Consider the following 16,423-nt stretch of genomic DNA (forward strand, 5'->3'; position numbering starts at 1 on the left):
TACTCCAAAGCAAATACTCCAAATGAAAGCAAAAGAGTTCTCTAAAGCAAGTAACTACATTCACTACTTACTTTTAACAGTGCCAGGGAAGAGATATAGACTTGTTCTGCTGTGTCCACTGCAGGAGCATCTGTAGGTGGCCCCTAGAAACAAATACATCAATTATTACAAACACACACAGAGAGTTTATGAGTTTAAAATTCAAGTTACACGTGGTATAAACTTGATATTTTTAAAATAGTTTTGAAAAACATGTCAAGTACCCTTTTATTTGGCTACGACACAATCAAAACACATTTGCAAATATCAAACCTGTAGAAAACAGGTAAAACTTAATACTAAGCCAAGGGTCTAACGGACACAAAGTTTAAGTCTTTCGGCAATGCCAATCTACCTTGGCTACAAAATGGCTATAATTTACCAATCAGCCACGTTTGTTACCACAGTGTGTATATGTGAAATGCTGTTGGACTAGCACAATTAACTAAAGCATCAACATCAAACAGCAAATTCTCTGAGCTTCTTGATTTTCAGCTAAAGACAGCATGTATTAATAGATTAAGGCTATGGGATTCCTCTGCAAATTCATCGCTACAGTGGAGGAGAAGGGGAAAGAAGACTTCTAATCCCTGGGTGAAAGAGCTGTGAACAACATCCTCTGCACGTCACCTAATGAAGCTGTTCCCCTCCCCCTATACAACAACAAATTTAACACAATTGCCCCAGGTGTGAACAAACCAGTTGAGACAGGTATAGCTGACGTGAAAATACTTCCAAAATCCTAACCACTATCTTTAAAACAAGTATTACTACCAATCTTATTACAGGCTAAGGAAGACACTATGTTTCTCCTCTAAGGATTCTATCTTCTTCCTGAAAGGAAGCAAACTTCTCTTGACTATAACATTCAGCTGCACAAGGTAACTGACATATAGTTCTTACCCTCAAGAGGCCTACAGTCTTATAAATGTGATTCTGCCCCACAATTAGTGCACATAGAAAGCTTCTTGTTTTTTAATATTGAACAATCTAGGAAATTAAAAGGAGATATGACATAATTGCCAGGTCCTGTTTTGCTTAAAGTTCCCTTTCCCTGACAGTAACCCTATTACAAATTAGGTAAACAACATGTTACCTTATCCAAATTGTAAGCTATGTTCTCTCTCCCATTTACACTTTTACATACTGAAAGTAAACAATCGCTTTACATTCCATACTTATAGGTCTATGTGTACCTCGTGCTTTTGTGTGTGTGTGTGTGTGTTAAATTCTACTACTTTATATTGTTTCAAAAGTTCATAATATTTACTGGAAGCATTAAGTATAAAAGGTTCTAGAATGAGTTTTCTCTAAATAAAATAATTTTGTTTTTTTATTTACTTCTGTTCAAAGTGGTGGAAAAAATCAAGTCCCTCAAATTTAATTTTCATCATAAATGCCAGGCAATAAAGTTGGAAACTGACCAAATTCTTCATCTATTATCACCTAATGCAGTTTTATTGCTTATTTTTCAAATAGCTAAGATCTCCTTCAGAATGAAATCTCTGCTAAAGTAAAGTAATATCAGGCCAAAGCATCTTGCTGAAGTCATCATACAAACCTAATTTTAGTGGTATAATAATTTTACTCATTTCACTTAGAAAGTTAAGAAAGATTAACGAAAAGGTGAGGACAACAATAAATTAGTTGTGATGAGAGGTTTAGGGGAAGTAGTAGTAGCCTTAAAAGGTTAGGATAATAGTAAGATTTCAGTTAAACAGAAGGAATTGATTCTTGTGATCTACTGCATAGCCTGGTGACTATAGTTAATAATAATGTATATTTCAAAATAGTTAAAAGATGACTTCAAGTGTTCTCAGCACAAAGAAATGATAAATATTGAGGTGATGGATACGTTAGCCTTATGTGATCATTCCACAACATACATATTTATCAAAACATTACCCCTACCAATATATATAATTATTTGCCAATTTAAAATAAAATAAAACTAGAAAAATAGGTTAACGAACACTGTATTCATAAAATTATTCCTAGATCCAGAGCAACCTTATACATTGCATATGGAGAAAGAAGTTAAACTGGTATCTTGACTGTAGCTTTAATACAGCCTTTCTCAACTTGCCCGAAAATATTTTTTTTTTTTAGAAAAAAAGGGAAATAAAACATCACACCATCACCAAAATGCGTTACTGACAGAATCCAGAAACTATTTCTGCCACCAAAGAAGGAAGAAACACTATTTCGTTTAATATTATATATATAACCAGTACCTAGAAAAGTACCTCGGCCGTAGTAAGAACTTAAGTACTGATTGAAAGAATGAATGAATAAATTAAGGTGCTACTGCAAGCCAATGGAACAGAAAAGAGAAATACCAGCTAGTTACCTTGAGAGACAGGAAGCAAGCCATATGTCAGTGGCCTTTCTTCTAATTCAGAAACATACTAACTCACAATGGATTTTCTTCTGATTCAGAAACATAGTAAACAAGAAAGCCATGTACTAAGAGAAGACTATGCAGCTGTTTATTGTATGAGTGCTGTTTTATTTTTGTTTTTTTTAGACAGAGTCTCGCTCTGTCGCCCAGGCTGGAGTGCAATGGCGCAATCTCGGCTCACTGCAACTACCGCCTCCAGGGTTCCAGCATCTCTCCTGTCTCAGCCTCCTGAGGCGCTGGGATTACAAGGGGCACGTCGCCATGCCCAGCAAATTTTTTGTATTTTAGTAGGGACGGGGTTTCACCGTGTTGCCCAGGCTGGTCTTGAACTCCTGAGCTCAGGCAATCCACCCACCTTAGTCTCCCAAAGTGCGAGCATTACAGGCGTGAGCCACCGCACCCAGCCATGAGTGCTGTTTTTAAAACAGCAGCCAGTGATACTTACTGCTGCCCCTTTCACTACTGTTGGCAAGAACTAGATAAAGGTTGGTAGCGGTGAAATGATGCCAGAGAGAGAGAGAAATCGCATATAATACACTGTCAATGGGACAGATACTAAAGACCTTGGCTAGCAGTGACTAAGGCTGTTGTTTTCCTACATGCTCACCTGTTCAGAATAGCAAAAACCAGGCAACAGAAGAAAACCCCATTAAAGACTCAAAACTAAGCTCAGAGAAGTACGTAAGAACATGAACAGCTGATATGGGGGGAGGGGAGCCAGGGCAGGGCTGGGTAGAGGAGGGTGTGGCCCCTGGCTAGGGCACCACCACCAGGCTTGCACCCATGGACCTAGGTGAAGACAGGCATTTTTGTTTTCCTGCCCAAATGTTGCATTTCCAAGACCATCCTGTGTCTATTAAAACTCCAAGACCCAAGCAGTCAAAGACACAAGTGGCTGGACGTTGAGAGGAACAGAACACATCAGCAGAAGAAGACACCGGTGGCTGAACATGAGAGAGGAGCACATCAGCAGAGGAACACACGGATGGCTGGATGTGGAGAGAAACCACCGGGTAGGAGCAAACCAGCATGCAAGCAGGCCATCAACCAGCAGAATGAAGCAGAGTTGGCCAAGGCAGTCAGAGGACAGCGGCTTGACTCCAGGTGAAAACCATCTCCCTCTGGCTCCCCCATCTGCTGAGCGCTACTTCCGCTCAGTAAAACCTTGCATTCATTCTCCAAGCCCACATGTGATCGGATTCTTCCAGTAAACCAAGGCAAGAATTCCCAGATACAGAAAGGCCTCTGTCCTTGCAGTAAGGCAGAGGGTCTAATTGAGCTGTCTAACACAAGCCACCTATGGATGGCTAAACTAAAAGAGCACCCTGTAACACACACCCACTGGGGCTTCAGCTGTAAATATTCAATCCTAGACACTGCTGGGGGTCAGAGCCCCACAGCCTGCCTGTCTGTATGCTCCCCTAGAGGTGTGAGCAGTGGTGCACTGAAGAAGCGAGCCACATCCCAATTGAATGCCCTGTGAAGGGGACAAGGGAACTTTTCCCGTTTCACAGCTACAGATCAAAGATGACCCAATTAGCTCCCAAGATGAGAAAAATGTGGGGCTGTGGACCATCTAACTACATTATCTTTTGGCAAACACTCCTGGGGGGCAGTATTCTGGTGATTCAAAAAGAAAAGTCACCTAAATATAGGAATCGTGAACAAAATTTTAGAAAACTATTTGACATCAGTAAAATAGAAGTTCCTTATCTTTGAAACGGAAAGCTGAAGGACAGAACAAGATAAAAAGATGAAAAATAATTAAGAATTAAAATCACACTAAGAGAAACAAGGGTAAAAGCATTATAACAAATTTAATTCAGTTATATACAATATAAATGTCTAGATGTCCCAAAATGTACAGTAAAAAGTTAGAGATGAAAACTTTTAGAAATACAATAAAATTAGGGCAGCAGTCCCCAACCTTTTGGTGCAGGGACTGGTTTCATGGAAGACCACTTTTCGAGTTTTGGGAAGGATGGTTTTGAAATGAAACTGTTCCACCTCAGATCATCCGGCATTATAGATGGAGCATGCAACCTAGATCCCTCACATGGGTGTTCAAAATAGGGTTTGTGCTCCTATGAGAATCTAAAGCCGCCACTAATCTGACGGGAGGTGGAGCTCAGGCAGTAATGCTCACTTGCCTGCCGCTCACCTCTTTCTGTGTGGCCCGGTTTCTATGGTCACAGACTCATATGGGGACACCTGAATTACAGGACAGACAAGAACTCTAAGCTAAAAAAAACAGTTGTTTCTAAGGATAAAATAAACAGAAACAACAAGCAAAGGCAAAGCTGAAGAAAACTTTCTTGAATTAAAAAAAAAAAAAAGTTCACTTTTGGGACCATCATATGTGAGGCAATAAGCAATGAAAGAAAAACTGTATCTTGAAAAATCTTAGCTAAATCTCAATTACTTTAAGTAAAATGTCTAAAACCATATGAGTAGAGAAACCAAACAGCCTGCTGGGAAAAAAATGCAACACAGGTTGACTTTGGATTTATTTGCAACATTAGATGGCAGAAAACAATGAAGCAAATCTTCAAAGTTTTAGGTAAAAAACTGAAAGTAAGAATTTTATATTCAATTTTTTAAAAACATCCAAAGGCCCACAAATATATTACTAAATATATATAAGGGCTCAGAAAGTAGGATTTCATGTATCTTCCCTGAAAGAGCTTCTTGAATAAAAGATCCACTTGAGCATCCCATTCCTCAAATAAAAATTAAAGGCTAAAAAATGGAAGAGTCATCATATAAAGAAATCTGTTACAACCAGTGAATGCAGTTAAAAAGATACAGATACAAATAATGTAATCAGGATCCAAACTCCCCATTATCCAGGTAACTATACAGGCAGGAGGGAGAAATGAAGTACATAATATGCTCTATCTTATATAATAGGAGAAAATACAGATGTAAGTGTTGACTTTTATTATTCTAGAAACATAAATTAGTTTTTTGAACAACTTTAACCACTGTAAAAATTAAAAAGCATGTAATCCCAGCTACTCAGGAGACTGAGTGGGAGGATGGCTAAAACCCAAAAGGCTGAGGCTGCAGTGAGCCATAGTTGACCACTGCACTCCAGCCTGGGCAACTGAGTGAGACCCTGTCTCGAAAAAATTTTTAAACTAAAATTAAAAAGCTATGTACACATTAGTAAGTCACTGGGGAAGAAAAACCAAACACAATACTGACAGTAAAACAACAGAAGGAAATCAAGAAAGAAGAAAAACAAAAATACCAAGCAACATAAGGTAAGATCAAATATATTGGTTATGAAAACATATAAATGGATTAAAGTCCCTTGTTAAAAGATAAAAGCCTCTCATAATGGGTTTAAAATGGAAATTCATGTGTATGCTGCTTACAAGTAACAATTAAAACAAAAAGACTGAGCAAAATTTGTCAATGAGATGCCAACATTTTTTGTTTAAAAGAAGCCACAATGGCTACCAGTTCATTCACCTTACCTTTCTTCAGTGGTGTATTACATTAATATTTCCCACTATTAAATCATCTTTGTACTGCTAGATTAATTGTTCATGTTTTCTTTACTATTTGTTCATTGATTTTTTTTTTCTCATAAGTGAGATTGCTCTGGCATTTTTTGTGTGTGAAAATTGCCAGGTTTTGATATCATTATATTAGTTACAAAACAAACTGAAAAATTTACAAGTTTCCCAATTACAAAGTTTTCCATTTTCTATGTTCCAATAAAATGTATGTGAATAAAAAATCTATCCATGTTTTTCAATTTTGGAAGTGTTCATTATTAAAACATTTGGCTTTGAGGCTGTTCTGTGGCTAAGTGTTATAACCTTTTCAGTTGTATTGATAAATTCAGGTTATCTATATCTTGAGGCCAGATGAACTATTATAGTGTTGCAGAAAGCTTCATTTCATTTAGATTTCAAAGTTATCACCATAGAATTGAACATATTCTATTTTAATTTTTCATTTTTTCTTAGTACTGGAAGCATTTAAAACTAAATTTCCTTCCCTATATCATGTTATACCACCACCCAGATGGATTAAAGAGTTACATGTTTTTTTAAAAAATTAAAGTGTAACAAATGCTATGCCAAAAATATTGGTGAATGTCTATTTGATCTGGGTGAGGAAGCACATTTTAGGTACAAACCCAACTGAACAAATAAAGGAACATAAAATTGCCAACATAATCTAAATTTCTAAATACTTAAAGAATTTAAAACAAAACACCCTGAAAAAATAGTTTTCCCATTTATGACTAAAAGTCAGTACACAAGCAAATTAAAAATACTAAAACCATAATGGAAACATGGGCAAAGAATAATAAAGAGACTAATTACATCAGAAAACGTGATGAAATAAATATGAAGGCCAGGCGCCGTGGCTCATGCCTATAATCCTAGCATTTTGGGAGGCCAAGGCGGGTGGATCATGAGGTCAGGAGATGGAGACCATCCTGGCTAACATGGTGGAACCCTGTCTCTACTAAAAATACAAAAAATTAGCCAGGCATGGTGGCATGTACTTGTAATCCCAACTACTCAGGAGCCTCAGTGAGGCAGGAGAATCGCTTGAACCCAGGAGGCAGAGGTTGCAGTGAGCTGAGATCACACCACAGCACTCCAGCCTGGGTGACAGAGTGAGACTCTGAGGGAGTGGAGGGGAAGGGGAGGCGGGGGAGGGGAGGGGAGAAATATGAAAAATGTTCAAGCTCCCTAGTTGATCTTCTTTAATTAAAGAAGTGCCAATTAACACATTAAGATATTGTGGGGGTTTGTTTGTCTACCAAACAAGCTTTACAAAGCCCAATTTTAGAAAAGGTATAATAAAAGAAACACTATCAGCATTGTTGATGGGAATGTAAAATGGGATAGTCTATCAGAAAAGCAACTGGGCAAGGTATATCGAGAGCCTTTCAACTGCACGAACTTTTTGACCTACTTTTTCACTCCTAGACATTATTTAAGTAAATAAGCAGAGATGTTTGCAGAAATCAGAGTGTTCATGATAGTTCTTTTAATAAGGCAAATAAACCTAGGAACTTAACCTATAATTAAAGAATATTGTTGAAAGTCTCCTTCTCTGAGATATCTGATGACTCTAGCCATTTTAACCAGTAATATAACCTTAAGTTAAAAGAACTCTAACCTACTCCTACACTGAATATTTTAATTTACAATCTTGAAGGAACCCTCCTCTAACTTGAAAAAGGTGATGTTATAGACAGAAGAGAACCTCATACACTGTTGGTGGGAACATAAGTGGAGATGGCCATGATGGAAACAGTATGGAAGTTCACCAAAAAATTAAAGCAGAACTACCATATGACCAGCAATTCCTCTTTTGGATACCCAAAGGAAATGAAATCAACACCATACAAAGATATCTGCAGTCTCTTGCTCACTGCAGCATTACTCAGAATAGCCAGGATGTGGAAACAATCTAAGTGTCTGTCAATGGACGAATTGATAAAGAACCTGTGATGCACACACACACACACACACACACAAACACATATACACACATACACACACAAATGGAATATTATTCAACCATAAAAGAAAACCCTGCCATTTGTGACAACATGGGTGAACCTCAAAAGCATTGTGCTAAATGAAATAAGCAAGACCGAGAAAAACACATACTTCATGTATACGTGCAATCTAAAAAAATTGAACTCATAGAAACTGAGAGTAGAATGGTGGTTACCATTAGCTAGGGGTGTGGGGAAAAGGGAGATGTGGGTTGAAGGGTACAAACTTCATTATAAGATGAATAAATTCAGAGGATCGAATGAAGTGACACATGTAAACTAACTTGATTGTGATAATCACATCATTAAATACATGTATATCAAATCACCACATTGTATACCTTAAGATCATATAATTTTGTCAATTATACCTCAACAAACCTGGGAGGAAAAAAAAAAAAAGCTAAGAGAAAGGAGCCTGGCTACCAAGTACATTCACATGGAGGCAGATTTCTCTCCTTTCTTGGAGGCTACAAAAACAAGAGGTAAATTACAGATTAACCCATGCAACAACCAGCTAGGCTTATGTTTACACATGCAAAGTATTTTAGGCACTGAAGGATACAGCTTTTTTTGGGCAAGTCTTGGCTCTTTAGAGATTCCACTTCAGAGAGTTCTTCACTCTCAAAATCTGAGCTACCCAGGACAGGAATGTGACTTCAAATCATGCATGATATCTAGGAAATGTTCAAAAGAACTTGATAAAGTCTGGGAAACAGAAGACCCAAGGTACAAAACACCTCTCTTTAAAATCTGAAAAGCTGTCAGATAGACAAAGTTTAGACTAACAGTTCTCAAAGTGTAGTCTCTGAACCCTTCACAGTCAGCATCGCCTGTGAACTGGTTAGCAATGCACATTCTTACTGAATCAGAAACTCTGGAGGCAGAGCCCAGACATGTGGGTTTTTAAAAAGCCCTCCAGGTGATTATGATGCTAAAGTGTGTGAACTACTGATTCAGACTACATTTTATGCAGAACTATGAGCTAATTGGAAGAAGCTATAGGACAGTGAATTTGGGTTCAATTTAAGAAAAATTTTGGGCCAGGCATGGTGGCTCACACCTGTAATCCCAGCACTTTGGGAGGCCAAGGCGGGCGGATCACAAAGTCAGGAGATGGAGACCATCCTGGCTAACACGGTGAAACCTCGTCTCTACTAAAAATACAAAAAAATTAGCCGGGCGTGGTGGCAGGCGCCTGTAGTCCTAGCTACTCGGGAGGCTGAGGCAGGAGAATGGCAGGAACCTGGGAGGCGGAGCTTGCAGTTAGCTGAGATCGCGCCACTGCACTCCAGCCTGGGCAACAGAGCAAGACTCCGTCTCAAAAAAAAAACCCCGCCCGCCCCCCCCCACACACACAAATTTTGTATTGGTCCAAACTATCTAAAGAAGAGTTTAAGTTAATAAGCTACCCATATATTTGGAGTTAATCAAACACAGGTGTTCAAATTGGTAAAAGTATTACAGAAAAAGCTTACACATTCAATGACTGATTAAATCAGATGATTTTTTTGGGAGGCCAAGGGGGGCGCAGATCATGAGGTCAGGAGATCGAGACTATCCTGGCCAACATGGTGAAACCCTGTCTCTACTAAAAATACAAAAATTAGCTGGGTGTGGTGGTACATGCCTGTAACCCCACCTACTTGGGAGGTTGAGGCATGAGAATCACTTGAACCCAGGAGGCAGAGGTTGCAGTGAGCTGAGATCGTGCCACTGCACTACAGCCTGGTGACAGAGAGAGACTCCATCTCAAATAAAAAAAAAAAAAAATTACATGATTTTTAAAGGTTCCTTCCTAATTTACTATGATCACATTCTTTCCCAAGGGAGAAATCTCAAATTCAAGGCCTTCAAAATTCAAACTCAACCATGTTTCTCTACAAACTAACTTGCCAACTTATTCTAATTAATACATTGAGTCTCAAACTATGAATCTAGGCAAAATTTTTGTTGACTTTCTCCTTCAGTCCTTATATTCAATATATCACCAAGTTTCATCAATTATTGGTTATTCTGCAGTGTGGGCAGAGATTTTTTAAATATTCATTTTTGAGAAATGAGTGGCAAGAAAATAACATCCAAAGAGTTCACTCCTAGGCAAGTAAGTTTGGAATATACTGTGTATCCACCCTAACCCCCAAAATTTGTTGTATTTTAGAATAGGGCTGGGCACAGTAGCTCACGCTTGTAATCCCAGCACTTTGGGAGGCTAAGGCGAGCGGATCACCTGAGGTCAGGAGTTCGAAACCAGCCTGGCCAACATGGTGAAACCCCACCTCTACTGAAAATACAAAAATTAGCCAGGCATGGTGGCAGGTGCCTGTAATCCCAGCCACTCAGAGGTTGAGGCAGGAGAATCGCTTGAACACAGGAGGCAGAGGTTGCAGTGAGCCAAAATCATGCCACTGCACTCCAGCCTTGGTGACAGAGCGGGTGAAAAAAACAAAAAACAAAAAACAATATGAAAGGCTCAGCCAGGCACAGTGACACATGCCTGTAGTCCCAGCTACTTGGGAGGCTGAGGTGGAGGATCACTTGAGCCCAGGTCACGGCTGCAGTGAGCCATGATCTCACCACTGCACTCCAGTCTGGGACACAGTGAGGCCTTGTCTCAAAAAAAAAAAAAAAAAAATATATATATATATATATATATACACACACACACACATATATATACACATACACACACACATATATATATGTTACAGGGTGTAATAAAAGCTGTTTATCTTTGTTTAACCTTAAGTTTTCTAAATCATTCCATGAGCCACATAGTCCTATCAGAGAAAATCTGGAATTTTTCAGGCTCTGGAAAAACACACCTTTTTTTTTTTTTTTCAAATGTGTGATAGATACCAATCCCAAACTACAAATAATACTTGTGCTGCCACAAACTGCGTGGTTAAACAAAAGCTTCGAGAAGCTTGTGAGGTAGTCAAAATATGCATCAACATATACCACAAGGCTTAAAAGTATTATAATCAGAGCTAAAATGCAACTTCTGACACTAGTAATATACTTTCCAGTAGAGTATGCCATCCCATTTTCAGATGCCCCAATCTACTTTTATTCTGGGAGCTTAGTTCACTTTCATTGTTTATAATTTTAGAAGTTTCTGCCTCCTGGAGCCATTTCCTATTAAAGAAAATGGAAAGAAAACTTGAGATGTCCTTCCTATTCAAAAGTAGTTAGTATGCTCACTGAGAACAGGGAACACTTCAGTGTCTCCCCGTATTTCCTGAAGTCTAGATGGGCACAGTGGGCTATAGAGAGCAAAATGCACTATACACTGTATAGATACTAATATAAAAATTAATATGCCTTTTTCCAAGTCCAATTAAAAAAAAGTCTTTGCCCTAAAAAAATAACTTTTTATTAAAAGCTATGGGAAATTTAAGTCACACAAAGCATTTGAGACTTTTTAAAAGTCACGGCATACAAATGATAGAAAAATAAAAAGCAGGCAAGCACAGTTCTCAAATATATTACCAGTCCAAAGAATTAAATTATGGATGCATATATATAAGAATATAAAATTATATTCTTAGTATTAATGTATTTTAAAGAACTGAGTAGGGCCAGGCACGGTGGCTTACACCTATAATCCCAAAATTTGTTGTATATTAGAATAGGGCTGGGCGCAGTAGCTCACACCTACAATCCCAGCACTTTGGGAGGCCAAGGCTGGAGGATCACTTGAGCCCAGCAGCTGAAGACCACCCTGGGAAACATAGTAAGACAGCATCTCCACAAAATTTTTTTTAAAGATTAGCCAGGCATGGTGGTGTGTGCCTGTATTCCCAGCTACTCAGAAGGTTAAGGTGGAAAGATTATTTCAGGTCAGGAGGTTGGGGCTGTAGCGAGCTGTGATTGTGTCACTGCACATTCCAGCCTGGGCAACACAACAAGGCCCTGTCTTCAGAAAAAGAACTGAATAAACAACAAAAATAAGACACTAATTCCTTGTAGAAACAGAAGTCTCAAATATGAAGGATTTTCAAGATACTTCATGTGCTAGATGGCTATGCCCTGAGCAAATATAGATATTGAGGTATGGCTCTATTTTTTTTTTTTTTTTTTTTTTTGAGACAGAGTCTCACCCTCTCGCCCAGGCTGGAGTGCAATGGCACAATTTTGGCTCACTGCAACCTCTGCCTCCCGGATTCAAGTGACTCTTCTGCCTCATCCTCCCAAGTAGCTGGGATTACAGGCACGTGCCACCAAGCCCGGCTAATTTTTGGTATCTTTAGTAGACATGGGGTCTCACCATGTTGGCCAGACTGGTCTCAAACTCCTGATCTCATGATCTGCCTGCCTCAGCCTCCGAAAGTGTTGGGATTACAGGCATAAACCACTGTGCCTGGCCAGACTCTGTTTTAAATATGAAAAAACTTAAGGGGAAAAACGTATGAGTCAAGAGTTTCAGTGAGGGGAAATGTCGAGTAGGAGTGGTCAGGTTAATGAGGTTGTAACGGGCAGAGACACAAAGTTTCAGGATTGGGAGGAGCTACCTAGTGGAAAGGAGACTGCGCATGGTTTTTATCCCTCACCCACAAGTAAGTTTCCAAGTCCCTCTACCCCAACGCTTATGTCTCATATTTCCAATCCTAGACTTCAATGAAAAACTAAAGATTTCACAAGTAGAAACTGTTAACATGTTTTCTCAAGTTAGACTTAAGTTGTAACTACTGCATTGTTAGTTTATATTTACATTCAACTAAAATGGACTAAGTGATCACATGAGGACAAATTATACATGTCTTATTTATAGGACTAAAAAAGACCAGAATAAATTTACAGAGTATCAATCCTTCAATCATCTTTTATTTATTGAGAAATTATTATGTTTAAGAAAGTCAGTGAAATGCTAGGTAAAGTGAGGTTAAAAAAATTATATAATGATATAAACCAAATGAAAACCTGGCCTCCAAATACTTTTTGAATTTTTAAAATTGGCTTAGGCTGCTACTACTATAAAAAACAGTAATGGAAAAAAAAAGTCTTTTTTCTGGTGCTTAATCAAGAGCATAGTTCTAAAATTATCAGCTTATGTAGTATGTGAACTATTCAAGTTAACTTTGTTGACCTTATAACAACTATTTCACCACCATTTAAAAAAAAAAGAACAGAAGTCATTTATTGGAGATTGAATGTGATGTAACTTAAACTTCAAGGTCACTTAATAATAACTATTAGAATAAACCAAGGCACCAGTATAACTAAAGAGGTACTTAAGCTATATAAATAGTCTGTCTTTCACACAATGCCACTATAAAATAAGCACACACATCACTGACAATAGAAAAGTAAATAAGAAACATCTGAACATTCTGCAACTTCACAGTCTGCTGCTAAAACTTAAATGAATGTTACCACTTGAAACTTGGAATATGATTTATAGTTACATACTTCTGTAAAAAATATGAAACTAAAATGCACATCTCCCTTGTAAAAATAAGGAATTGAAATAATTACTTTTGCTATATAAATCCTCAATACTAAATTCCTATAAGCAACTTTGAAATCACTTAAGTAATTCTGACTCTTGAAAATAAGTTTGTTATAAAAAGGGGGAAAATTCACACCTTTAAATAGACTAAAACTGTAAGTCAGTGATCTAACAGAACTGTAGGGTAAAGAGCTGAGCACAAGCAGTGTAATCAGCCTTTATTCATTCATGAAAATCTAAGCAACCAGTGATATAAAACCTGTTATTAATTCCGCAAAGGCAAATAAACCTCAGTACAATGAGTTTTGATCTGCCATATTTAGGAAGACAGATATTATCATCCAGGTTTACAAATTTTAAATGTGGTTAAATTAACTGAGGCATGAGGTGGATTTTTTTTTCCATTTGGAAGACTAAACTCTGATCTAGTATAAAAACCTGTGACTTTTACATGGGTAGCCCTTGTTGACTAAGTGCTAAAAAAAAAAAAAAAAAAAAAAAAAAAGGCATTTGCCATTATAACAGCATAAAAACTAACGCCTCAAAGTGTTACCTACTCAGGCCTTTTAACAAATTTGTTAACACTATTAGTTCTATTACTCCACCTTTCTCTTAGTGTGAACTGGTATCAATTATTTAGCCAATTGTATTATGTTATTAAAATACCTGCTGATTAAACATGAACTAAAGTGTCACTTAAAAGAAATGTAAAATAAATAGCATCACTGAATTGCAACATTCCAAAAATATCTAAAAATATAAATTTATCTCGGGAAATCACATTAAACATTTCAAAAATTTGTAAAAATAAAACAAAAAAAAACAGGAGTTTGAATATTTAAATATTACATATGGCTTATTTTTATAATGGCTATTTAAAAGTACATATCTAGTCCTGTGTTTTAAAATTATTTTTAAAAGTCTGTTAAAATATATGCTTTATAACAAAAAAGAAAATAGGCTTTAGGAACAAATGAAGGTGATTATATGTTTTAAAACAAAACCTAAACATATAATTTATTGAGTTGATGGAAAATAATTCTTAATTTTATGGTACCTAATATAACCCTCAACAAATTTTGTCATAAAATCAAAACTTTTGATGAAACCACTACATTGTTTCCTCAATTAAAAATTCTTTAAAAAAAAAAACAACACAAGTGAATTCAAACACATACAAATAACTACCATTGTATTGTTTATCTCTTACCCAGCAAGGTAAGAAACAACCTTTTAATACTTTAATTTTGTGAGTATTAAACAACTAGTGTGAAAAACAAGCTGCATGTAAACTATTTCTACTGCATGAGCTTCAATGACTAGCTAAGGCAACCTGTTATAGGAGGTGTTAATTGGCAATAGGAGTACAAGTCAGAAGCATGTTCCCCATCGTCCTAACCCAGCAAGGCTAGGTCATTAAAGTGGAAATGAATTCTTTCATGTCGACTTAACCCTTTCAATGCATGATTTCAGCTGTTTGCTTTCAATTAATTTAAAAAACTTGTTACTTTTTAGAGTTAAAAAAAAAAAAATGTTCCAAAAAAAAGATTCTTTGGCTGACAGTTCCAATGACTATATTATTCAGAAGAGAAGAACAGAGCAAGTTAATTGCAATGTAATACTGCAATCTCCCCTCAGAAAAACATATAAACTAATTGTATTTGCCTATTTTAACACTGAAAAGAAGATAGAGGAGATAGTGTTTAGAAATAGCTCAGAACAATTTAATCACATAGGGTTTCCATTTACATTTCTGTTTGCGGATCCAACAACTGTCCCATTAATCATCTTAACCTTGGGATAGAGAAGTAGTAATTTTTTATTCCCATAATGTCTATACAAGAATCCTCAATATAAAAGTGTTTTAAAACATAAACGAGTTAATACACCTTTCTAATTATGTTTTATTATTCTGATAAGGTGCATAATCACAGCATAGCCTGATGACTGGTTGCCAAAAAAAGCCCAAATTCCTTTTATGGCATGATCTCAGAGGTTTCCAGATGGTGCATTAATTCTTTAAAAGAAAAAAAGAAAGACAAAAAGAAGGAAAGAAAGTAAGAATGGAAATGTCAAAATAATGATGCATTGCTTTTGAAATGCTACATTTATAAATACTAATATCTCCATATATTTTAAGGATTATAGAAATTTAAAATAAAATGCAATTATATAATATTACAAATATTACAAATAAAAACATACATATACTGCATCTTTCATCTGAGTAATCCTGAAAGTACTGACTTTAGTAAAAACTCAGAATATCAGAGTAAGAATTAAACATTAGAAAACATACCTAACACTATGTACCTTGTATAATACATAAATAAATAAATAATTGCCAACATAACAACAGAGACATAATTTCATCCACTGCTGAAATATACCTAGGTTCTTGAGTAACTTTAACCAATGACATAGTTCTTTATTAAAAATCTGATTAGCAAGAGACAAGAAAACAATGGGAAATATAATGGTTCAAGGATGTCAAACAATGAGAAGTATACTATATTCCTATACCATACTCTATATCCCTTTCCTACCTCACCCACCTGCTCTCCGATTTTCTAATTATTTAACAAATTCGGTTCCTGCCTCTCTGAAAAGTTTCTTTTCCTAGGCCTACTGAGTTCCTCTAATATAGCACACCTAAGTTTGGTGGCCCTGCAGCCAGTATTTTGAGAATATAAAAACTGCAGCAAGAAACAGGCAGTGGGTGAAGCAATGTACTAGCAGGGGAGAGGGGTAAATGACACCATTATCTGGTTATAAGAGACCCCATCAAAGTAACATAGGGGCTGTCAGCCCAGTGCACAATGCCTAACTGATATTTCTTTCCCTTTAAGACCACCCTTGGTACTCACTTTGAAACAATTCTCACCTATTTAAAAAACGTGTGTGTATACTCCATAAATAAATATACCCACTATCAACCCACAAAAACTAAAAACAAAAAGTGTCTATGTGTGTGTGAAATATACCATGAGCACCA

At 36.8% G+C, this 16,423-nt stretch overlaps 1 protein-coding gene and 1 long non-coding RNA gene across 5 annotated transcripts in view; one reads left to right on the forward strand and one right to left on the reverse strand.

Annotated features, from left to right (window-relative positions):
• The window catches only part of LOC126932950 (uncharacterized), a 78,962-nt gene that overhangs the window by 57,396 nt on the left and 5,143 nt on the right, over positions 1 to 16,423 (forward strand). The window contains exons 5-6 of one of the 3 annotated variants that reach the window (XR_007718384.1): positions 828 to 920; positions 2,149 to 2,233. This is a non-coding gene — a long non-coding RNA (uncharacterized LOC126932950). Of the gene's footprint in view, positions 1 to 827; positions 990 to 2,148; positions 2,234 to 16,423 lie in introns of those variants that run through there. The other 2 variants (XR_007718383.1, XR_007718382.1) reach the window with 2 other exon arrangements.
• Positions 1 to 16,423, reverse strand: part of PSMD14 (proteasome 26S subunit, non-ATPase 14) — a 109,669-nt gene that overhangs the window by 45,601 nt on the left and 47,645 nt on the right. For both annotated transcript variants that reach the window (XM_050752289.1, XM_050752290.1), the window contains one exon: positions 72 to 143. In XM_050752289.1, the coding sequence (XP_050608246.1) occupies positions 72 to 143 (72 nt within the window). The remainder of the gene's footprint in view (positions 1 to 71; positions 144 to 16,423) is intronic.

Source organism: Macaca thibetana, chromosome 12 (genome assembly GCF_024542745.1).
Source record: "Macaca thibetana thibetana isolate TM-01 chromosome 12, ASM2454274v1, whole genome shotgun sequence".
NCBI classification, from domain to species: Eukaryota; Metazoa; Chordata; class Mammalia; order Primates; family Cercopithecidae; genus Macaca; species Macaca thibetana.